General features: G+C 44.2%; 1 protein-coding gene across 3 annotated transcripts in view; it reads left to right on the top strand.

The window, feature by feature from the left end:
- The first annotated feature begins 2226 nt into the window (after positions 1–2226).
- Positions 2227–25408, top strand: part of nr3c2 (nuclear receptor subfamily 3, group C, member 2) — a 104762-nt gene continuing 81580 nt past the window's right edge. For 2 of the 3 annotated variants that reach the window (XM_029749733.1, XM_029749731.1), the window contains exons 1-2: positions 2227–2683; positions 4597–6540. In XM_029749733.1, coding sequence (XP_029605593.1) covers positions 4616–6540 — 1925 coding nt within the window. In that variant the 5' untranslated portion in view covers positions 2227–2683; positions 4597–4615. The remainder of the gene's footprint in view (positions 2684–4596; positions 6541–25408) is intronic. The other variant, XM_029749732.1, reaches the window with a different exon arrangement.

Genomic DNA, 25408 nt, shown 5'->3' with positions numbered 1-25408 from the left:
CACTCATGACTGCAGGCCAGGCATGACTCCAACACCATCATTAAGTTTGCCGATGACACAACAGTAGGCCTGATCCCTGACAACAATGAGACAGCCTATAGGGAGGAGGTCAGAGACTTGGCCGTGTGGTGCCAGGACAACAACCTCTCCCTCAACGTGATCAAGACAAAGGAGATGATTGTGGAGTACAGGAAAAGGAGGACCGAGCACACCCCCATTCTCATCGACTGGGCTGTAGTGGAGCAGGTTGAGAGCTTCAAGTTCCTTGTTGTTAACATCACCAACAAACTTTCATGGTCCAAACACACCAAGACAGTCGTGAAGAGGGCACGACAAAGACTATTCCCATTCAGGAGAATGAAAAGATTTGTCATGGGTCCTCAGATCCTCAAAAGGTTCTACAGCTGCACCATCGAGAGCATCCTGACTGGTTGAATCACTGCCTGGTATGGCAACTGCTCGGCCTCCGACCGCAAGGCACTACAGAGGGCAGTGCGTACGGCCCAGTACATCACTGGGGCCAAGCTTCCTGCCATCCAAGACCTCTATACCAGGCGGTGTCAGAGGAAGGCTTAAAAAATATAAAGGACTCTTGCCACCCTAGTCATAGACTGTTCTCTCTGCTACCGCAAGGTCCAAAAGACTTCTTAACAGCTTCTACCTCCAAGCCATAAGACTCCTGAACAGCTAATCAAATGGCTACCCAGACTATTTGCATTGCATCCCCCCGCCCCTTTTACGCTGCTGTTACTCTCTGTTTATTATCTATGCAGAGTCACTTTAACTCTACCTACATGTACATATTACCTCAATTACCTCGACTAACCGGTGTCCTCGCACATTGACTCTGTACCAGTACCCCCTGTATATAGCCTCGCTTTTTTTATTTTACTGCTGCTCTTTAATTATTTGTTACTGTTCTTTTTTACTTAACACTTATTTTTTCTTAAAACTTTATTGTTGGTTAAGGGCTTGTAAGTAAGCATTTCACTGTAAGGTCTACACTTCTTGTATTTCCGCGCATGTGACAAATACAATTTGATTTGATCAGAAACTGAAATATAGCGCCATCCTGTGGACACAATTTCTCCAGTCATAACATGTTGCAATACTGTACTAAAACTGAGAGCTCTACTGTATCTCTCCACTGTATGTATATAGGCTATAAAGCCGAGAGAAATCACTGAATTCACCTCTATGACTTAGTGACGTGTACAGTGTGCTGGTATTTATATATTATGGGTTATTAGTCACTCCTATCTAAGATCAAAGGATGTAGTCAGAGGAAAAGCACCAACATCCTGTTTTGATTTCACTCTGCTAACACTACACAGCAGAATGGTTTTTATCATCTGAACAAGACTTGTGTATTATCATGTATTATTCCCACTACATATCATCATTAAGGCTAATTTGATGCTTATTTATGATTCATAGGCACTAAACACTTACTGTTGTTCATGGTTTTATCTTCATAAGCTATCTCATAAGGTGAATGCACCAATTTGTAAGTCGCTCTGGATAAGAGCGTCTGCTAAATGACGTAAATGTAAATGTAAAAAAATCTCTGACTAAGAAAGGTTGATAGATTATGCAGCCAGTTCCTGCCAAGGAGGAAGATGTAACAGTCTCATTAGGCCTATGCCCTATAAGTCAGACAGTTATTAACATATATCCACTTCAGGGGCTGTGGGTGTTTTTTTGTCTAGTACTTAAAAACAAGTTGGCATACGGTTAGTATAACTTCACACCAGCACAATTATTACAGATAAATGTGCAAAATGTCAGCCTTCCAAAGCACAGCGCCATTGTCAAAGAGCAATACTGAGATTTCAAAGTGGTAAACGATGCATAATATACCGTTTTTTTTGCAACATGAATAGGCCTACTGTGTATTTTATTCATGTTAAATTTAGGCCTATTAGTAAATGTCGTATTTATAGCCTACTGCAATGTATTATTCTGTTCTACACTATCTAAACCATTTTTTTGACAGCTGTCATGTTTATTTCATCTCGTTCAACGCTCTTGAAATGGTCTCCTCCTATCCAAAAAGTATTTTGAGTATTAAGTATTAAAACGGAGAAACTCAACCATACTTCAAATGTAAAGGTGCCCTATTTCCGCGCAATAGCGTACCTGTGCTCAGGAGCCTGCGACCGAACGCACTCCCTCCCTTCCCCTCTACTCTCCCTCTCTCGTCCCTGCCACCCCTTCAGAGTTTATATTGCACTCGTTACAGTAGGAGGGTTCATGTGCACAGAATGACGTCGCACTGCAAGTCTGTCTGTCTGACTCCTTCGCTGTTTTTATCAGTCATTCTATCGAAGGGCTAGAAAATCATAAACCTGCGGAATTATGGTCCGAATGTGAGAATATCTGATGCGTCCGACCTATATGTCGCTCTCGATCGGTGTGTCAAAGCAGCGTCTTGATGTTGAGGATTACGAGTGATATAGGCTACGCAGCTCAGCAGAGTTCTAGCCTACTGTTCTGTGCGTTGAGCTGTCAGAACTGAAACTAGTGGATGTATGGCAAGAGAAAATGCAGAATAGCTGAAGTGGGGGATATTGTAAAGAAGAAGAAATAAGGTACAGGCTTGGTTTCGTGTCTTTATTCTCTCTTCTGGATTATTGCCGCCCAGCAACACAGCCACTTGACAAATCTGAATGTCGTAATTAAGGTAAGAGCGCAGAATGATATAGCTCGAGGTAGGTAAAAGACGTGTGGTTATTATAATACTTCGATTAATATGTCAACTCCCTATACGAAATGTAAATCACTTTAATTGTCACCTGAATTCTCCCCAGGAAATCTTTAACTTTGAACTATATCCCGGGGGACCGCTCGGACTGGTTGTGACCTACAGTATAGGCTATAAATACAATTAAAGGCTGCTCTCTTTCTCTCTAAACAAACAAAATAGCCTAATAATAATAATACAAATAATTTGACTTATTTGCGCCCAGCAGGCTATTGAGCGCATTTATTTATTATGGAATTTAAACTAAAAATCAGTTGTTTGTCTTTTCAAAGATCAGTTAATAACAATTTGAACTTTGTCTCCAGCGAAATTGCCATTAGATAATCATTCTTTACAATACGAAATAATGGATAAGAGTACGGCTTGCTCTGCTGTCATTGCAGAACTGTGATGTCTGAAATGACCTGCATTCTAACTATTAATGCACTTTTGAAATAGTTTTGCACAGTCTTCGATCAGTTGCCATCAATGTCAAAACTGTGATGTGCATTTTGGTAGATCAGATTGCCCCCAAAAATATTGCATAGCCGTCATCTGTCGTTACAACCTGGCATGTAGCCTACCTGTTTTTGTAGTTTGTGCGTCAACAACTATCCTATCTCATAAGCTTTCTCATTTATTATAGCCTGACCCGTAATTAGGTCACCTCAATCAAAATATCAGTGTTTTTCTTTAGTCCTTCTCTTTGACAGTAGGCTAAAACATAAGTTTACCAGGGCATAAGTTTAGGAACAACAACATTACATTACGCATAATATAAAGGGCTAAATGTGATAGCATGGGTCAATATTGCGCATTGAATTATTCTCGAAAGTTGTTATATGTTTTCCAGAAGACGCTCAAAGATAGATACCATTTTCAAGTTATGTCGCAGCTACGTTGTGGCTGAAAAAACAATAGGGGATTGACAGAGTAGTCGGACCAATCCGTGAATGGCGTGATGAATGTTTAGGTGACGCTGTGTCTGTCTCTATCCAATGGAAGTGCCCAAGAGGAGGAAATGAACACTATAAAACTACGTCATGTATTTTTTTTTAAATCAAACTGTACTGACTTGGCGATTTAATAGTACAGTTAGTGCAATTAATCCTGAAAACCAGAAGTTATCATGTCATACATCTAAAGAAATGCATTATAAAAAGAAACGTGTTATGGATGATAAGGTGTGATGGGGAATTGAGTCATAGAACTATTATTACCCAGACATGACAACACACAATCTATAATAATAATTTAATAATCGTCCCCCCCCCCCCCCATGAGACATTCTCAGGTCTCCAAACATGATTAAGGCAGTCCCAAATGACACCCTATTCCCCCATAAGGCTCTGGTCAAAAGTAGTGCACTTTAAAGGGAATAGGGTGCCATTTGGGACACCATGCCTTAGACAAAGTTCCCCTATATAACCATTTCAGGGATTCTTAGTTTAAAAACCAAAGCAAATAAACAGTTAACTAAGTGAGGAGGAAGGTCTAAATGATTTTCGAGAAATGAATATGACTTGATTGACAGAGAAAATGCTTGCTGATTTAAAAGGATACTTAACTTGGATACTGTAGATGTTTGGCAAAATTTTCCCGCTATAAAACACACTTAAGTCAATCTTAATGAAATCACCATCCATTAAATAAATACTTTACACTGTTCATGATTTAATAAATATTCGTGTTAAATTACAGTTTTTATATTCAGTAGTATGCTCTCAGCTTCGGCAATGTGAGATTCCAGCGGCTTTTGCATGCTATGTGAATAATGCATAAAAAATACCCTACCACTTTGAATTCATATTTAAACAGCATTCATCATATTAATGTATTCCTTCAACTTGCAGGTAAATCAATGACCCAGCGATGGAGACCAAAAGATACCCAAGTTTCTTTGAAGGATCCACGGACACAGAGAAGAACAGATGGTCCCATGTCCCCAGCAGTGCCATGGACTACTGCTGCAGTGGAGCCGAGGAGGCCGACAGCCTGAACCTGAACAGCAACAGTGATGTCCTGATGGACATAGTCAATGTCAGCTGCTCCCCCAGCAGCAACACAGCCGACAGCAAGGAGAGTAACAATAACAACGAAGAGAAGAAGAAGCCAGAGCAGCAGCCTACTCTCAAACTGACCCAGAACCAACACCAGCCTTTTGTTCTCCCCCTCTTTAACAGTTCCCTCCATGGGAGGAAGCCAGAGATGATGGATTCCAAGGAGCTGTCCAAAACTGTGGCTGAGTCCATGGGCTTATATATGAACGCGGCCAGGGAGGCCACAGACTTTGGCGGCTTCGGCCAACAGGGCGGCCATTGTAGTCCGGGGAAGATGTACCCAGCGGGAGTTTGCGGGCGCCCCTGTCTCGAGGACAGCCAGTGCGCTGTATCCGCGGGGAGCCCCAAGTTGAAGTCCCCTTCTACGGGGTTCCTGAAGCAGCCTAGCTCCACCCCAGGGGATTGCTGCTCATCTGGAACCCCAGCAGGGTCAGCTGTCTTGGGCTTGTCTCTGTCCTGCAGCCCCCAGACACCCAGCTCCATCTCCAGCCCCGGGGGCAGCAACAACCTAGTTTCGTCCACCACCAGCCCCACCTGCTTTGGGGGGCCGTTCGCCTGTTCGACCATCAGTAACCTCGTCAACCAGCATAACGCTGCCGGACCAGCTCTGGCCCACAACCACGTCCACAGGAGGAACTCGGCCACCTGCAGCCCGGCAGGCTCCAGCACGGTGGGGTCGCCTCCGCTCACCAGCCCCCTCAATGTGATGCGCTCGCCCATCTCCAGCCCCCAGAGCATGAGCAGCGTGCGCTCCCCACCGTCATGCAGCACCTCTACCAACATGAGGTCATCGTCTGTGTCCAGCCCCACTGGCAGCACCAACAACATGAGGGCTTCATCATCTATCTCCAGTCCGACCACCGGGGGCCCCATGGCAATGTCCTCGAGCCCCAGGAACTCCTCTGGCGGTGGGGGTGGGTTTGCTGTGTCCAGCCCTGTTAGTGAACTGGGCCTGGTCCAGAATGACTCCAACAGTCCCGAGGGACGAAGAGACCAGCAGGATTTCAAGGAGTTTGAGTTCCCCAAGGTGGAGAGCGTGGATGGGGAGATGTTCAACGTAGGCCTGGACCACATGGGTATGGTGAAGTTCATCAAGAATGAACCCGACACGGACTATAGGAGCATGTGTCTGGGTAACGGTAGCAACAACACAAAGTGTAACCAGGCCACCGGCTGCCCCGGCAACGGCTCACCTTTCATCACACAGATAAAGAGTGAGCCAAACAAAGATGGCGGATGCATGAATCCTCAGTGCTACACTGAGCAGCAGCAGCAACACTCTATGGGTCTCTTCCAGTCAGGTCCGTCCGAGATCACCTACTTATCTCTGAGGGACAACATTGACGAGTACAGTCTCTCTGGGATCTTGGGACCTCCGGGCACTGAGATGAATGGCAGTTACGAAGCCGGCGTGTTCCCCCACAACCTCCTGTCTAAAGTTAAACAAGAGAACAACGATGGCAGCTACTACCAAGAGAACAACAACAACGTTGTGCCCACCTCGGCCATTGTGGGTGTTAATTCAGGCGGACACTCGTTTCACTACCAGATCGGAGCGCAGGGGACAATGTCTTTCTCACGGCACGACCCAAGGGATCATGGGACGAACCCCTTGTTGAATCTAATTTCGCCTGTTACCGCGTTAATGGAGTCGTGGAAATCTCGGCCCGGCATGTCGCAGGGTCCAAGAGGAGAAGGCTATCCAGGTCACGGCTGCATGCCAGATAGCATGTCAAGGTAAGAAAGAAATTGATGTATGAACAAAAACAAACAGCATTGTGGGTACTCTAGTGCTGCTGCACAACTCCAGCACAGTAAGAGCGGCTGGCTGGCTCAGAAATGTTTGTTACTTACAAAATAGAAAAGTTTAAAGAGAAAACAAACTGCATTGTGGGTACTATAGTGCTGCTGCACAACTCCAGTATAGTAAGAGTGCTGGCTCAGAAACTGTTATGTTACTTTAGACTTGTTATAAGACGTGATAGATTGTCCACAGCATCTGCACAAAGCACACCCAGTGGTATAATCCAAGGGCTCTCATGTGCAGAGAGATGCTCCCTGCTTGTAGCTTTTGGGTGGAACTGAGTCTGTTTACTAAAGTGTGACAGGATGAATGAAGGGGACAGCGTGTCTGACTTAAAGACCATGTTGCTCAGGACCGAGGGGTTAAAGAAGGGCGTTTGCTCCGAGTCGGGGACTACCAAAATACTAATAACAACAAGGCTTGGGAAAGGGAAAAGCAGCGGGATGTTGGCTTGGCTGGGAGAACAGGAACTAAGGGATGAGGTCCAGCATGGGATAGCAACATCGCAACATACACTGCTACCCTGGGCCTATTCTCTACTGTATCTAACAGAGGCTAAAGTTTGCTCTCTTATCAGAGCTATGTGTATGGACAAAAACAACATTTATTGTACTGTTATTGAGAGGTCCTGAAGGGACCTTGTGTATTGCAAATGTATTTTTACGAGCCTGGGCTGGCCATTATGTGGCGACGTCATAAATTATTATGAATGATTGATCACATGCTTTTGTTGCCAGATGTAGGAAACAAACAGTTGCCTTGCAGGGCAGAGCCCCGGCCACCAAACAAATACAAACATGCAGAAAAAGGGTTTGTTTTGCACAGGGAAATATGGCAACGTTTAACTTTGACACAGTTGTTGTCCGGACAGTTTATCTGATGTCCCAGTTGAGTGTGAAGCCAAATACAGCATTATGATATTAAGATCCAGGATGAAAAAAACAAAAGTATCACAGCTATGAAACCAACCAGGAAATTGGAAAAGAAATTCCAACTTTGTTGCAATTTCAGTATGTGAAGGAGTTACATAAGGAATTCCTTCCTTGCAGAAGGAGTTTGTTTATTTGTTTACAGTTAATTTAAAGATATGAAGATATGATTATGGCTCTGGTATTTGGAGAGTTAGGGATTTGTTTTGCGTGTGATATATTTCTTCATTTTTTCATTTCACAGAGGGGATGTATATTAATGGTGGTATAAAATCTGAGCTGATCACCGAAGTCGTAAACGTATGCACGACATGGCACACTGTAAATGCCCTGCTTATTATTGCATTTTTACCAGCTCGAGTCAGTGCAGGAAGCACTAAACAAAGCTGCAAATGGTATCCTCTCCTGACTTACAAAACCTTGATAGTCAGATGTTTCCCTAAGAGAAATACATGTGATTATTTGTGGCAATGGGGCCTGGCTTGGTATGTTTGTGTTTGTTGGTTTTCCCCAGAGACAAGCAGAGAAGATTAGGTCTACTGCTAGGAACTAGGCTAGCACAATGGGTCAATGTGTTCCAATTTGGTTGCAACCAATGATTTATATATACACTAGTTGACTGATAGGGGGCGCTGTGTTGAAACCACCGTGCCTCCATCTTAGCACTCCCTATTTTGGAAGCTTTAGAAGTGCATTTATTAATGTCTACATTAATTTTGCCACATGTATTATATTACAGACACATTAATGCATAATCTTAAATTATATTATGTGAGCTAAACATAAAAATATTTTTTTTTTAAATATATAGTATATTTTCCTTTGGTATATATTTTTTTGCTTACTAATGTTACTTTCCCCACTATAGCAAAATATACTTCAATACATGTAATTTTGTCCTTAAAACATTTAATTGAAATACTGTGGAATTCCATTCATTCCTATGGAGGACTGCTCCTACTGGGGGAAGTGCCAATATGGTTGACCGGTGACTTCAAAGCCTCTCAATGGCCAATACATAGCATCAGCAATCCAGGGTTTATATACATCATTGGTCGTAACTAATGATTTCTCTCTTTCCCCAACCACTTTATTTGAACGCACTCACAAACAGATCTACAACAATTATTCAGTCTCACTCAAAATAGCACCAATAGCACCATCAGGCTGGTTAATAATGGGGCAATGATCATATCAGCCTTTGTCCTGAGGCTGTTATGTTGGTCCAGGAGGTCAGTCCCTGTCCCATTGACCTCCTATCGATAGACCATGCTACAATTCATCCAGTTCTTCTGGCTGTCTGATCAGGGCTATTCTTGTCATACTTGGCTATGGAATGGCCAGTCCACTTTTGGCATTCAGGATGTACAGTAGAGTATGTGACAGGGGGTTAGGGCATGTATTCAAAAAGTGTTTTTAGAGTAGGAGTGCTGATCTAGGGTCAGGTTATAAAACGTTCATAAAATGTTATTCATTATGAACTAAAAGTCATAACTGATCCTAGATCGGCAGTTCTAATCTAAAGACTCTTTGTGAATATGGGCCCAGAGACTTAGTTGAGATCAGGTGGGAATGAGTTAGATTTACATGCCATTCTGTCAGTTCAATTTCTATGGTTATATGCAAACTCATGTCATTTACTTTAACAACCCCCCCAAAAAACTATTTTCTACTGCCCTTTATGACCTAAATACTTGACTCTGCTTGTGTAACCCTCTCTAACCCCCTCTTTCAAGATATCTGGCCTGGTTTGACCCCCCCACTGATTTGAATAACGCTGGCTCATGATTAACAGAAATCAATTTCTCTTTCAACAGTGAGAATGATTATCCCTAGGGTATGAGCAGCAAATGAACTCAATGGTTTTTCCTAAACGTTTGGCCCGCCCCTGGCTTCATTGTGTTTTAAATCAATACTGGACACAGAGGAATAGCCGGATGTTTGATTGGCAGAGAGGGAGCTGATGTCTATGTGCAGTGGAGTGCCTATATGTGTGTTTGTCTTTACACACGTGTATTGGTGTGTGTGTGTGTGTGTGTGTGTGTGTGTGTGTGTGTGTGTGTGTGTGTGTGTGTGTGTGTGTGTGTGTGTGTGTGTGTGTGTGCGTGTGTGCGTGTACCAGCTGCGCCTGCCTACAGTATCTGTGGGTTTCTGTGGGATAACAAGGCATGCAGTTCCTGCCAAATGATCTGGCCGTTACCTTGGAGACAACCTGTCTCTTCCCCTATGGTGGGATCCAGAGCTTCAAGTGATGTTGACGGGATCACTGCCAACCTAGGCCTAATGAGATACAGCTTAGCCCCCTAATGTCAGGCAGGATGACAGTCAGAGGTGGGGCCTGGCCTGGCCGTATGGCAGAGACCCAGATACAGACACAGCTCTGGAACTGCCCCTCTCTATAAAACGATACACTTAGCTCATCACAGGAGAGGTTCAATCAAACATGCACTGGGGAAGACTAGCCAGAGTCCTGCTGCTCTCAGAGAAACAACACTTCATTCCAACTACACATAGCTCATCACAAGAGGAGGGGTTAAATCAAAACTGCATTGCAGAAGACCCATATGCCTGTTGTTAAGAAATATTTCTTTATTTAGTTTTATTCCTGTGCTGAGATTGCTTGTTTTTATGTGATTAATCAAAGTTTTTTGGACTCAGTTTTACTCAGTAAACAATGTATATGGTACCTATTAATTACATTTTATTAGGGTGTTTACAATCGTTCCAAGTAGCCAAGCGTTGCCACAGTGTGAGTTGGATTGACTTCTTGCCAGGATCACATAACCCCAAAAAGTCCAATTGCAGGAATTCTATGGTCCAGTTCAGCACTGGATGAGTTAGTATTGTGCCCAGGCCAGTATTTCATCAGGAGAAAGTTACATAACCATTAAAAACCAGCAAGAAACTGGAACTTCCTTTGATCAACTGAAGCCTTGGATGGCAGGGAGGGAGGGAGGGCGGGAGAGAAGGAGGGAAAGAGAAAGAAAGATTGAAACAGAGAGACAGAGAGTGAGAGAAGGAGAGAAAATCGAGAGAGAGAGAGAAAATCAAGAGACTGCTAGGTCGAAGTAGAGAGAGAAATCCCTGTGCAGTTAGTATTTTTTTCAGGCTTCACTTTGGTTTCCTCTGTAAATGGGGTAATGTTTTTAATTAAAAATGACTGTTCGTCGGAGGAGTCTGGATTACTCAGAGCGAAAGCGTTTTAACTTTAATTCACAAGAGCAAAAAAGAGAGAGAGAGAGAAAAAGAATCTCCTTAGCCCAGAATTATTTTCTGTCAGAGCCTGGTTTGCTTCAGTGCTTTGGGTGAAACAGGTGGCCAGCTGTATACAGTGCAGAGATTGACATTTTGAACGCAGAGGATTTCCCCTGCTGTATTTAAATAAGATTATATTTGACTATGTTTGTAGGGAATCCGATAGAAGTATATACTGTTTAAAGCTTGTAGGGGACCCTATAGACCCATGTACAATACAGTACTACTTCAAAGTCTATGTAAAGATTAAAATCTTATTTTCAGTCTAGTTTCCTTACCTCCTCAATTGCGATATACACAGCCATGATCAAATGATTAATTATCTGAACAAAATATATTATTATAAAATTATCTAGTTTTGGGTGCTGGATTATTTGTGTGCTCATTCCCTAAATCTCTTGTCACCCTATTTAGAGAGTGCCCTGTTAAGCATTGACTGGGACTATGCTACAGTGTGTTGACATTTCTAGAGTTTTGTTTAAAACGCTTGAGACGCCATCCTAAATGACGAGCTACTTACAGGATAAATGCTGTCAAGCACCATTAAGTCATGGAAATGATGTTAGTCAGGGACCAAATGAAGATAGAACCTTAAAGCCCCAGTACACTTGTAGGTACCTAGTAGGTGGCTTGGTCTAAATCAGTACCACAAACATGCAAATACAAAAAGAAAACATATTTCTCTATCATCCTCCCACTAAATGTTATGCTTATAGATGAAAGAGAGTATTGATTTAAAGTTACGCCGACGTTTCTTTTTTGCACATACTACATCTAGTCATTGTACCTCTATGGCACCAGCCTGGAGAAGAGGAGTAGAATCGAGTCAGGCGGAGGAGAGGAAGTGCCGGTTAAAAAGGAAAAGAGAACGCTTTGCCTCTGGACCTGGGCCAAGTCCCAATGTTCTACTGGCAGGATGAAAGGGCAGACTCCTGAGAGAACGATAATAGCCCTTTAATTGTATGTTCTTCTACTAAATTAATGAGTGGCATTGATTTGATTAATTCAGACGCGGCTGGATACTAATATCTAATTAAATCCACGTCCTCGTGGTGTGGCTCGGTACGGCTGGGCCCGGTGCATTGTGGGTTGTGAGGGACGTTAGTTGCTCGTTTGGGATGTGAATGTGAGACAGGGGTGTTGGGGGTCATGTCCAAGGTGTCTTTACCTGCCCTGGCAAGGAAGGTGTTCGTTGAGGAGGCAGAGACATTGAAGCCTGGGTCGTTGCTAATTCCACGTGGTCACATGAGAACTACTGTATGTCGGGTCCTCACCTTTGTGTTTGTGTGTGAGTGTGTGACTTACACACACACTTTTTATGTTGAGTGCGGTATAATGCTGGATAAAAGAGGATTTAATAAACGACAGAGCTAACAGATGGGAAGTTAGTCATAGACTGGAGGTATCACAGGGGTGAAATAAATAAAAACACCAGTCATTATTATCACTACAAGGGTTATGAGAGAAATGTGCTCAAAAAGAATTACTTGAAGCTCTGGACTAAAAATAAAATAATTCTTACAGTTGTCTTATGAAATAAATGTTGTATTATGACATTCAAAGACTGCCTTAGTTAAAAACACAACATGATTCTCTTCATAAAAAGATGAGAGGAGAAAGGAAGGATATGACCTAATTAATTGATACTCATACAGCGGTAACTACTAGTTTCCTACCACCCCGTCTTTCTCTGTTGCTGCATCTCCCCTCTCTCTCACGCTCTGACTGTACATTCCTCTCTCCCTTCCCCCCTTTTCTCTCTCGTTCACTCTCTGACAGTACCTCCCTCCCTCCCTCCTTTCTCCTCTCTCTCCCTCTCTCTTACTGTACCTTCCTCCCTCCCTCCCTCCCTCCTTTCCCCTCTCTCTCTTACTGTACCTCCCTCCCTCCCTCCCTGTACCTTCCTTCCTCCCTCCTTTCCCCTCTCTCCCTCTCTCTCTGACTGTACCTCCTTCTCCTTCTCCCTCCCTGCTGGGATCAGAATGCCTGTCCTCATTTCAACCTCTTCTTGAAACAGGGTTTGATGAAACTTGCCCAAATTTCCAGGGTGGGCCGTACTGTAGGCAGTAGGCACAGTGTGTGTGTGTGTGTGTGTTCAAACTTTATTACCTATTGCTGACATACAGAGGCTTGTCCCTGTCCGTCATTGAGCTCTTTTACATACTGTATGAAGAGAATGTAACTGTATACTTCTACCACTACAACACAAAGCATGAGATTATTGTGACGGCTGCCCTGGTTTCTATCAATAAAAGCTGTGTGAAAAGGATGAGAATAGTGTCAGGCCTAGTTGCTGAAAGAGTTATCAAGACATTGAGGCTCATATCATTTATATAGACGACTGTTTATGAGCTTCCACAATGCCCCTTTAAGTTTGTTCTTCATTGTTGGTGTAGGCCACGATTCATAACAGCAGAATTCGATTGTACGATGTTGATATTACGGTAACTTCATTGTGTCCATTTAAGGTAGCAAATGTTTGATTTCTATCGGTTTTATGGACAAGGACATAATTCACATTCATCCGAGCTATAAAAAGCAATGTGATCCATACTACATTTTAGTTGAGTTTTCTTTGAGTGAGATCCATACTACATTTTAGTTTAGTTCTTTGAGTGAGATCCATACTACATTTAGTTTAGTTCTTTGAGTGAGATCCATACTACATTTAGTTTAGTTATTTGAGTGAGATCCATACTACATTTTAGTTTAGTTCTTTGAGTGAGATCCATACTACATTTAGTTTAGTTATTTGAGTGAGATCCATACTACATTTAGTTTAGTTCTTTGAGTGAGATCCATACTACATTTTAGTTTAGTTCTTTGAGTGAGATCCATACTACATTTTAGTTTAGTTCTTTGAGTGAGATCCATACTACATTTAGTTTAGTTCTTTGAGTGAGATCCATACTACATTTAGTTTAGTTCTTTGAGTGAGATCCATACTACATTTAGTTTAGTTATTTGAGTGAGATCCATACTACATTTTAGTTGAGTTTTCTTTGAGTGAGATCCATACTACATTTTAGTTTAGTTATTTGAGTGAGATCCATACTACATTTAGTTTAGTTCTTTGAGTGAGATCCATACTACATTTAGTTTAGTTCTTTGAGTGAGATCCATACTACATTTAGTTTAGTTCTTTGAGTGAGATCCATAGGACATTTTAGTTGAGTTTTCTGAGTGGATTTCCCTCCTCTCCTTCTCAGCGCATCATTGTCTTCCTCCCTGCATTCTGATCTGCTCTACTGACCACATAAGGGCATGGCTCGATTCATCATGCATGTTTAATTGGAGTTTGTATTCAAGTTCTGAACTGCTGTGTTTACTTAGTCTAGCTAGCAGCTAGCTCATCGCTGGACATGACGGGACTCGACTCACTGACATAGGCGGAAATGGATGTCATTAAGGAAAACACTTCCAATAAATGTTAATTATTCTGCTTCAGCAGTCCGTTAACTAGGTCAACACACACCCACGTACACATACACGCTGTTCTCTTCAGAATATGTCTAATACATCTGAAGAAATGGCTAGCACTATGGCTATGTGATGGCATCGACCTACAGTAGTAGTAGCATACTCTCACACAGAGCTTCTCTTTATATTCTAACCCGGTCTATGGGAAACAACAACAGCTGTGTCAGTCAGTGTGCTCTGTCGGGTCTTGAGTTGCACCCATAAAAACCCACCCCATAAAATCCCTGGTAGATTGTTATGACTCAGGTTATTGGGAGCTTGGCTTTGTCACAAAAATCACGTATGTAGCGCCCTGGGGACAGGTTCTGATAATGTAGCACCCTGGGGACAGGCTCTGATAATGTAGCACCCTGGGGACAGGCTCTGATAATGTAGCACCCTGGGGACAGGTTCTGATAATGTAGCACCCTGGGGACAGGTTCCGATAATGTAGCACCCTGGGGACAGGCTCTGATAATGTAGCGCCCTGGGGACAGGTTCCGATAATGTAGCACCCTGGAGACAGGCTCTGATAATGTAGCCCCCTGGGGACAGGCTCCGATAATGTAGCACCCTGGGGACAGGCTCTGATAATGTAGCACCCTGGGGACAGGCTCTGATAATGTAGCACCCTGGGGACAGGCTCTGATAATGTAGCACCCTGGGGACAGGCTCTGATAATGTAGCACCCTGGGGACAGGTTCTGATAATGTAGCACCCTGGGGACAGGTTCTGATAATGTAGCACCTTGGGGACAGGTTCTGATAATGTAGCACCCTGGGGACAGGTTCTGATAATATAGCACCTTGGGGACAGGTTCTGATAATGTAGCACCCTGGGGACAGGTTCTGATAATGTAGCACCTTGGGGACAGGCTCTGATAATGTAGCACCCTGGGGACAGGCTCTGATAATGTAGCACCCTGGGGACAGGCTCTGATAATGTAGCACCTTTGGGACAAGCTCTGATATAGTGACCCAGCCAAGGTAAAAGGAGACTTCCAGGGGTCTGATGATAGTCCATAGAAAAGACACTGTATCACATTGCACGCAGAGCTGAGGCGGACGCAATTGGGTGACCAAGACTTAAAAAGGGGTAAACTGGTTTAGCAGGAATAAAAATGGCTGCCTATTGCAGGAAAGGATGGAGGGTAGGGTTAGAGAATCATTCTGTAATTGCCAGGGCTTTTGTGTTAATGACAATGACATTGGCCCACAATGGCCCCTGTTATGTAGAACAGATCCAAAGGTATTGTGTACAGGTTGTGTGAAGGTATGTGTTGGGATGGCTCTGGCGCCCTAGAACACTTGTGTGACTTACAGGCTGTTGTATTGTTTGCAAGAAAGTTTGTTTGCAAGAAAAGTGATATTTTCATACAGCAATGGTGAGAGATATTTGTTCCCATGTCTTGTTTACGAGTGTGCCTGGCTGCCATGTCCAAATAGCCTGGTGTCTTTTTAGGAGAAGACCTGGTCATAGGGCAACCTAGACCAACCTAGATTCAAAATGGCAGATCAGGATACACTGGAACCATTGTGTTCCCTGTCAATTGGCTCTGTGGACCCACAACGTTTCTCTACAGTGCATTGCCCTTGGACTGGCAACCCCCTTGCCCTGGTTTTACTGCACTGTACCTGGCACAGGCCAGACATTCCCCGTTTACTCTCTGCTGTTATTTCGGCTGCCACCAGCCACTTGGTTTCAGCTGCTTGGTTCAGTCTAATCGGTTAGGGAGACAGGGCGGGCTTTTATTTGGATTTAGCCCTGTTAAGCAGGTGGGTTTCTGTCCCGGCTTCAATAGGAGCAATGTTGTATATACAAACTTGCCCTGGGTTAGTAAGCCAGAAGGGGTTGTGTTGTTAGTTACAGTGGCCCATACTGTGAGATTATGGTTCCAGCCACAAAAGACACCGATGAAGTTATGCTAGTTTTACTTTTGAATAGTTACTATACATTATTCTCAACACAATACTTGCTATCTTCTTCTTTGAGTAATGTATTCATTGGCAAGGTAATTGAGAGGGTATAATTATCCTGCATGCTTCAGGTGTCCATGCATATGATTCCTCTTGTGCTACTCCTGAGTTCTAGGAGATTGACCTCATTTAGAACACAAAAAATATTTGTCTTGCAGGAGCACCGTCTTGTCTAAAACAACGAACAGAGAAAACAAACTGTTTTTTCATCTCGATGCAAATTCAAGTAATACCCGTTGCAGAGTAAATCTTACTAATGCAAATTAGCATTTAATCCGGCGCTTAAGGCATAACTGGAGCACACATCTGGAGTGATAATTTGCAGTTTTACGGTCTGAATGGATGGCTCACTCACATACTTAGAGGCTTGGGCCAGCCAGCCAGCCAGCCAGTCGGCACTTAAAACACAGGTAGTAATGCAGCTAGCTAGCTTGCTCCTTCAACCCAGCTTTAGCTAACACAATAACCCAGCTTCAGTAAACAACTCAAAACAACAACAACTAAATGTAGGCCCTCTAGATGGCTGTGGCACATTGTTTTTGTGGAATGAAACTAGCTCCTTTAGCAGAAGCGTCAGCTAACAGCTAACACTATGACACAGCTTCAGCTAACAGCTAACACTATGACACAGCTTCAGCTAACACTGTGACACAGCTTCAGCTAACACTATGACACAGCTTCAGCTAACACTGTGACACAGCTTCAGCTAACACTGTGACACAGCTTCAGCTAATAGCTAACACTATGGCACATATTCAGTAAACAACGCCAAACAACAACTCTTGCCCCAACACTGCACTGTAGCCCATCTAGATATGTCTGTGACATGTTGTTTATGTGGTGCCCTCTCTGGTAGAGCCAGTCCACTTTTCTCCCCATTATTCAGAGGGGGAGTCTGACCTATTTATGCTCAATGCATTAGCTAGCATTGTGCTTCAGTTTCATTTTGTATCAGCCCAGGCAACAGTTGTTATCTTTGGCCTTGGGTAGACCAGGATTGCATTCCAAATGGCACCCCTTTCTCTTTAGTGCACTACGTTTGACCAGGGCCCAAGGGCTCTAGTCAAAAATAGCACACTACGTAGGGAATAGGGTGCCTTTTGAGATGCAGCCCAGGGCTAACAGGGCTGAGTGTCTGTCAAGCTACATCCAGGAGTGTTCATTAGGGCCTCTCTGAAAAACTAGCTGAGTAACCTGACTAAAGAGCTTGTAGACTACAAACGTTTCCATGGTAAATGACTGTGTGCCACTTTACTGGCCTTACATTTGCCATTGAAAGCCGTTTGTTTTCCCTATATCCATCCACACAGTCAAATGTACCCTGACTTCCACATACTGTAGTTTCTTTGAACAAAGTAGTTTATTGTCAGTTCATTCTCTAAACTTCTCATCTGATGTCTTTCCCAGTTTATTGACAAGGAACACGTGCAAAAGCTGCAAAAGCTTCTGCAGCCGGTTTGTTTTTGGAGGAGGAGGATGTTTTCTTGGGTTGTTTTTGACAAGTTTGAGATGCCTGGAGTTCTTTCTTCCATTCCAGTGTACTTACTTACACCCCGGCAACATGTGCACAGTAATTCTTCTATAATCGTACGAACATCTGTTTCAAGCGCATAGACATTCAGGTACTCGGCTGACACCATTTCATCAGGCCTGCGGGATAGCTTGTTTGACAGGTCGTGTGAAAGGTGTTGAGCAGACCTGTTTGAGACCAGCCCAGGGAGGGATCCAAGTCACTCACAATAGAGCCTAGAGGCGTTTCCACAATCATCAAGTTAACCAGGGGACAGAAAGAAAGAGTTTGTGGCCTACATATGGTCTTACAGTTTAACAGCCTATATCTACAATGGAATAGGTGGTGTGGTATAATGCATAGCCTTGGTTATTATTCTTGCCAGTAGAGCTTCCCACGCAATGTTAACCTGACACTCCTGGGCCAACGCCCTCCCTCCGATCCTATTCATCACAACCATAACTCCAACACATCAGTCCCTGCTCACATGACAGATGCACTCCCCTAACCCTTGACCCCTGGGCCCTGAGTTATACTAACAATGCTCTGTTAATAGGGCCCCTTTACCCTTCACATGCTCAAAAATAGATTTTACTATGGATATTTTCTACTTCGTATGGATTATTTTGTCCATATAGATTTTTCTTTCAATGACTGTCTGAATGAGAGGAATAAAACGTCAGTTTACATTACACCGAGGTGTGGGAGGTTGACTAGCCTAATCACCACAATGTCCGGTTCATAGGCTCAGTCTGGAAATGTACGTTGTGTTTTGCCATTGCTTGTTATACTTCAGCCCACACCAGTTTCCTACAGTACATTGCTGCTACTAACAGCCCATGTTCGAGGCAGTCACTAACAGATGCCATGGAGCGAACAAATCTATGTACAGTAAGATTCTGTTTATGTTGATGGGCTGGTGTCCTCTGTGCTTAGAACAGGGTCACGGACATTCTAGAACCAGATGTTGAAAGCCAATAAAAACGGACAAGTCATACCAGAGTGACTGTCAGTTTGTCCCTGCTGTACATGGCAAATAGAGGCTCTTTCCATCTCTGTGACTGAAGTTTGCCGACACTTCTTATAAAGTCAGAAGAGCACAGATTCAAACAAAATAATCTACTATAAAAATTGGCCAAACTACAATATAAGACTCGGAAGGCTACAGATTTGAATCTAAGCCATCTACCTTAAAAACGGGTCAAACTGCAACTGGTCAAACCACAACACTATCAACGAGGGCAGTTGTGTCCTGTTTTCTCCTGGCTGTGCTATAATGTTTATTAGAATCCCCTTTGTGGTTGTATTAGACATGCTCCAGTGCAGGCGTGGCATTTTCAACATCCGAACAAAGCTACATCTCATTACGTCTCATTACAACTGGAAAGCTCTCGCCAGTTCGAACAACGTGACTCAAACCAGAGCATAAAGGACCTATTAATATTTTTTTTATTTTTTCCTCCGGATTCCTACCGCAAACTCTGAACATTTTCATCTGGATCTTCGCAACTAGCTAACCGCAATCCCGGGTGACTACTGGCTAGCGTTTCTATCCCGGAGCAAGCACCAATTAGCCTGAAGCTAGCTCAGCCAGGGCTCCTGTGCTACCACCAAAGTCCACTCCGGGGCTACAATATCTGGACCCCTTCCACTGCCGGTACGGGGCACGGAACCCCGCCGATCCTCTACGACTGGAATACCGACATAATCTGCCCGAGGATTCCAACAGGCCCCTCAAGCGTGACGTCCGCTGAAGGCCCATTCTGCTAACCGGCCTGCTAGCTATCTAGAGCTACTTAGAACCCTACTAATTCCACGACTGGTCTATCGACGTCACCGCACGAAGAGGCAAAAACAGACTTACCCCCATCGCGATGTCCCCCAAAGGCTAACTTGCTATCCCTAGTCTGCTAACTGCTAGCTTGCCTGCCCCAGTCTGCTAACTGCTATCCCCGGTCTGCCAACTGCTTGCTTGCTAACCCGGTCTGCTAACTGCTAGCTTGCCAGCCCCGGTCTGCTAATTGCTAGCTTGTTTATCCCCGGCCTACTAACTGTTAGCTTGTTAGCATCAGCCTGCTAACTGTCTGAATCGCCGTGTCCCCAGTCAGCCCAACAAATCACTGGACCCATATGTTCACTTGGCTACGCATGCCTCTCTCTAATGTCAATATGCCTCGTCCATTACTGTCCTGGTTAGTGATTACTGTCTTATTTCACTGTAGAGCCTCTAGCCCTGGTCAATATGCCTTAACCAACCATGTTGTTCCACCTCCTACATATGCGAGGACATCACCTGGTTTAAACGTCTCTAGAGACTATATCTCTCTCATCATTACTCAATGCCTAGGTTTACCTCCAATGTACTCACATCCTACCTTACCTTTGTCTGTACACTATGCCTTGAATCTATGCTATCGTGCCCAGAAACCTGCTCCTTTTACTCTCTGTTCCAAACGTGCTAGACGGCCAGTTCGTATAGCCTTTAGCCGTACCCTTATCCTACTTCTCCTCTGTTCCTCTGGTGATGTGGAGGTTAATCCAGGTCCTGCAGTGCCTAGCTCCACTCCCACTCCCCAGGTGCTCTCATTTGTTGACTTCTGTAACCGTAAAAGCCTTGGTTTCATGCACGTTAACATTAGAAGCCTACTCCCTAAGTTTGTTTTACTCACTGCTTTAGCACACTCTGCCAACCCGGATGTCTTAGCCATGTCTGAATCCTGGCTTAGGAAAACCACCAAAAACCCTGAAATCTCCATCGCTAACTATAACATTTTCCGCCAAGATAGAACTGCCAAAGGGGGCGGTGTTACAATCTACTGCAAAGATAGCCTGCAGAGTTCTGTATTACTATCCAAGTCTGTACCCAAACAATTCGAGCTTCTACTTCTAAAAATGCACCTTTCCAGAAACAAGTCTCTCACTGTTGCCGCTTGCTATAGACCTCCCTCTGCCCCCAGCTGTGCCCTCGATACCATATGTGAATTAATTGCCCCCCATCTATCTTCTGAGCTCGTGCTACTAGGTGACCTAAACTGGGACATGCTTAACACCCCGGCCATCCTACAATCTAAGCTTGATGCCCTCAATCTCACACAAATTATCAATGAACCTACCAGGTGCAACCCCAAATCCATAAACACGGGCACCCTCATAGATGTCATCCTAACTTACTCGCCCTCCAAATACACCTCTGCTGTTTTCAATCAAGATCTCAGAGATCACTGCCTCATTGCCTGCATCCGTAATGGGTCTGCGACCCAACGACCACCCCTCATCACTGTCAAACGCTCCCTAAAACACTTCTGCGAGCAGGCCTTTCTAATCAACCTGGCCGGGGTATCCTGGAATGACACTGATCTCATCCCGTCAGTAGATGATGCCTGGCTATTCTTTAAAAGTGTCTTCCTCACCATCTTAATAAGCATGCCCCACTCAAAAAATGTAGAACTAGGAATAGATATAGTCCTTGGTTCACTCCAGACCTGTCTGCCCTTGACCAGCACAAAAACATCATGTGGCGTTCTGCATTAGCATCGAATAGCCCCTGTGATATGCAACTTTTCAGGGAAGTTAGGAACAAAGATACACAGGCAGTCAGAAAAGCTAAGGGTATCTTTTTCAAACAGAAATTTGCATCCTGTAGTACTAACTCAAGAAAGTTCTGAGACACTGTAAAGTCCATGGAGAATAAGAGCACCTCCTCCCAGCTGCTCACTGCTCTGAGGCTAGGAAACACTGTTACCACTGATAAATCCACTATAATTGAGAATTTCAATAAGCATTTTTCTACGGCTGGCCATGCTTCCACCTGGCTACCCCTACCCCGGTCAACTGCCCGGCACCCTCCACAGCAACCCGCCAAAGCACCCACCATTTCTCCTTCACCCAAATACAGATAGCTGATGTTCTGAAAGAGCTGCAAAATATGGACCCATACAAATCAGCCGGGCTAGACAATCTGGACCCTCTCTTTCTAAAATGATCTGCCGAAATTGTTGCAACCCATATTACTAGCCTGTTCAACCTCTCTTTCGTATCGTCTGAGATTCCCAAAGATTGGAAAGCTGCCGCGGTCATCCCCCTCTTCAAAGGGGGTGACACTCTAGACCCAAACTGCTACAGACCTATATCTATCCTACCCTGTCTTTCTAAGGTCTTCGAAAGCCAAGTTAACAAACAGATTACCGACCATTTCTAATCCCACCGTACCTTCTCCGCTATGCAATCTGGTTTCAGAGCTGGTCATTGGTGCACCTCAGCCACGCTCAAGGTCCTAAACGATATCTTAACCGCCATCGATAAGAGACATTACTGTGCAGCTGTATTCATCTACCTGACCAAGGCTTTCGACTCTGTCAATCACCACATTCTTATTGGCAGACTCGACAGCCTTGGTTTCTCAAATGATTGCCTCGCCTGGTTTACCAACTACTTCTCTGATAGAGTTCAGTGTGTCAAATCGGAGGGCCTGTTGTCCTGACCTCTGGCAGTCTCTATGGGTGTGCCACAGGGTTCAATTCTCGGGCCGACTCTCTTCTCTGTATACATCAATGATGTTGCTCTTGCTGCTGGTGATTCTCTGATCCACCTCTACGCAGACGACACCATTCTGTATACTTCTGGCCCCTCTTTGGACACTGTGTTAACTAACCTCCAGACGAGCTTCAATGCCATACAACTCTCCTTCCGTGGCCTCCAACTGCTCTTAAACGCAGGTAAAACTAAATGCATGCTATTCAATCGATCACTGCCTGCACCTGCTCGCCCGTCCAGCATCACTACTCTGGACGGCTCTGACTTAGAATACGTGGACAACTACAAATACCTGGGTGTCTGGTTAAACTGTAAACTCTCCTTCCAGACTCACATAAAGCATCTCCAATCTAAAATTAAATCTAGAATCGGCTTGCTATATCGCAACAAAGCATCCTTCACTCATGCTGCCAAACACACCCTCGTAAAACTGAGCATCCTACCGATCCTCGACTTCGGTGATGTCATCTATAAAATAGCCTCCAACACTCTACTCAACAAACTGGATGCAGTCTATCACAGTGCCATCCGTTTTGTCACCAAAGCCCCATACACTACCCACCATTGCGACCTGTACGCTCTCGTTGGTTGACCCTTGCTTCATTCTCGTCTCCAAACCCACTGGCTACAGGTTATCTACAAGTCTCTGCTAGGTAAAGCCCCACCTTATCTCAGCTCACTGGTCACCATAGCAGCACCCACTCGTAGCATGCGCTCCAGCAGGTATATCTTACTGGTCACCCCCAAAGCCAATTCCTCCTTTGGCCGCCTTTCCTTCCAGTTCTCTGCTGCCAATGACTGGAACGAACTGCAAAAATCTCTGAAGCTGGAGACTCCCTCACTAGCTTTAAGCACCAGCTGTCAGAGCAGCTCACAGATCACTGCACCTGTACATAGCCCATCTGTAAACAGCCCATCTATCTACCTACCTCATCCCCATACTGTATTTATTTATTTATCTTGCTCCTTTGCAGCCCAGTATCTCTACTTGCACATTCATCTTCTGCACATCTACCATTCCAGTTTTTAATTGCTATATTGTAATTACTTCGCCACCATGGCCTATTTATTTCCTTAACATACCTCATTTGCACTCACTGTATATAGACTTTTTGTTTTCTTTTGTTCTACTGTATTATTGACTATGTTTTGTTTATTCCATGTGTAACTCTGTGTTGTGTGTGGCGAATTGCTACTCTTTATCTTGGCCAGGTCGCAGTTGCAAATGAGAACTTGTTCTCAACTAGCCTACCTGGTTAAATAAAGGTGAAAAAAAATAACATAAAATATGAAAACACACACAACCACAAATGCGCACACACACACAGGCGTGTGCACACACAACCGCACACACATTAACACCGAACGCAGGCACACAAAGACACACATACAAACATGTGTGCACACTCACATACACTCACATACTATGAAAAAAGTCCAAACACTCACAGTGTGAGGGCTGATTTCCCCATGTGATTACACTGGAAAGAGCCAAAACTCAACAAGAGAACATTTCCATACGGCAGAGGATGAAAACCTGTCAATAAGAACTGTGCACCCACAATGCAGTGTGTGTGTGTGTGTGTGTGTGTGTGTGTGTGTGTGTGTGTGTGTGTGTGTGTGTGTGTGTGTGTGTGTGTGTGTGTGTGTGTGCGTGTGCGCGCGCGCGCGTGATGGAGGTTGGACCTGGCAGAGCAGTGCATGGGTCATAAAGGTTTTACTTCTTATCTCACCCGTCATATTCTCACCCGGCATATTCTAAAGTTGTTGATTATGGTACTGGACTGATTTGATTTTAAAAAGGCTGAGAGAGGAGGAGAGGAGGAGGTGAAACACTTATTCCTGTCTGCCGGCAAGGCGAGCGGGAGGGCAGAAAGTAGATAAAATGAGAAAACAATTACAGCGAGTCACCATGCAGCTACCTAAGGTTATTGTTTTTAATGACAGCCACATCCTGGTCCAGGAGCCAGACAACCAGACGACTAGACCACCGCTGCTTTGCAGCACTGCCTCAATGGGAACTGAGGATTGAGCAGTGGGGTAAGCTTTGTCCCTCAGCACAAGACGAAAACAGTGTGTGTGTGTGTCTCTGCCAACAAGGTGAGCATGTCTGCCGAACACACACAGATAAGTATGAACACAAAAAAATGCTGAGTCAAGTTTACAGAATACCGTCCCGTGCATAGCCTTTCGTTTCACCTCAGGATGAGTGTTTAATGTTCCACCCCCTCATAGACACTGAAATGTATAGCCCTAGGAGATCTTTACTTTACATTATCCTAAAGTATAGACTCCTCAGTACTCTTGACACTCAGCAGCTGCTGCTGATGACTGCTGTCTGTGACGCTACGACACACACACACACACTTGTTCCCCTATGGCTAAACCCTCCGTTTCTCTGTTTACAAAATGTCTAACGACGAAAGATCATAGAAATGGATTCTACTCACTAATCAGATCCTGACACATTTACTGAACAATATGTAGCCAATCTTCCATTGTGTTAGTTGAGCCAGCACCACCCTGGAGCACAGGCCTACATTACATTGGTTTTGACCACAGGGTGTGCTGGTTCCATCGTTTTCTTTCCCAATTGTGGTAGTCAGTAAACATCTGCAGGGCCGTACTATGCCAGTCATTCCCTCTGTGGTTTAGTGTGGTTTGGCTTCCTCTGTGGTCCTCTTGTCTATAGACTCACACGTGGCTGTATTGGCTGTATGACAGACTGTATGATGGGCTGTGTGTTGATGATGTGGCTGCTGATTTGGAGCACTGGTAGCAATACACAAAGTAAGCATCTACAGTATGTCTTGTTTCATGGTACAATGTTCAATTGTGTTATAATTGCAGACCTAGAAAATTAAGTCTTCATCGCAAATCTGCCCGAATGAAGGTCATGGTGAGATGATGAGCTTTGAAAAAACAAACAACTATCTTTGGGTTTTGGTAGCCTATATTTCTTGGCCAGATGTGATTGATTCTTGAATGAGACTGAGCGGGCGCTGTGGTGTGGCGTTGGATTACAAATGACATCCTTTTTGGAAAGACGAGGATTCTTTGCCGGAGGTCCGACCTTGAGGCTAGCCCATTAGAAATCAATAGGCCTTTGCGTCTGAATTGGCTAAATGCTTTCCTTTAC

The sequence above is a fragment of the Salmo trutta genome, chromosome 4 (genome assembly GCF_901001165.1).
Source record: "Salmo trutta chromosome 4, fSalTru1.1, whole genome shotgun sequence".
NCBI lineage: Eukaryota > Metazoa > Chordata > Actinopteri > Salmoniformes > Salmonidae > Salmo > Salmo trutta.
Note: the sequence above shows the minus strand (reverse complement) of the source record. Positions and strands in the feature narration are given on the sequence as shown.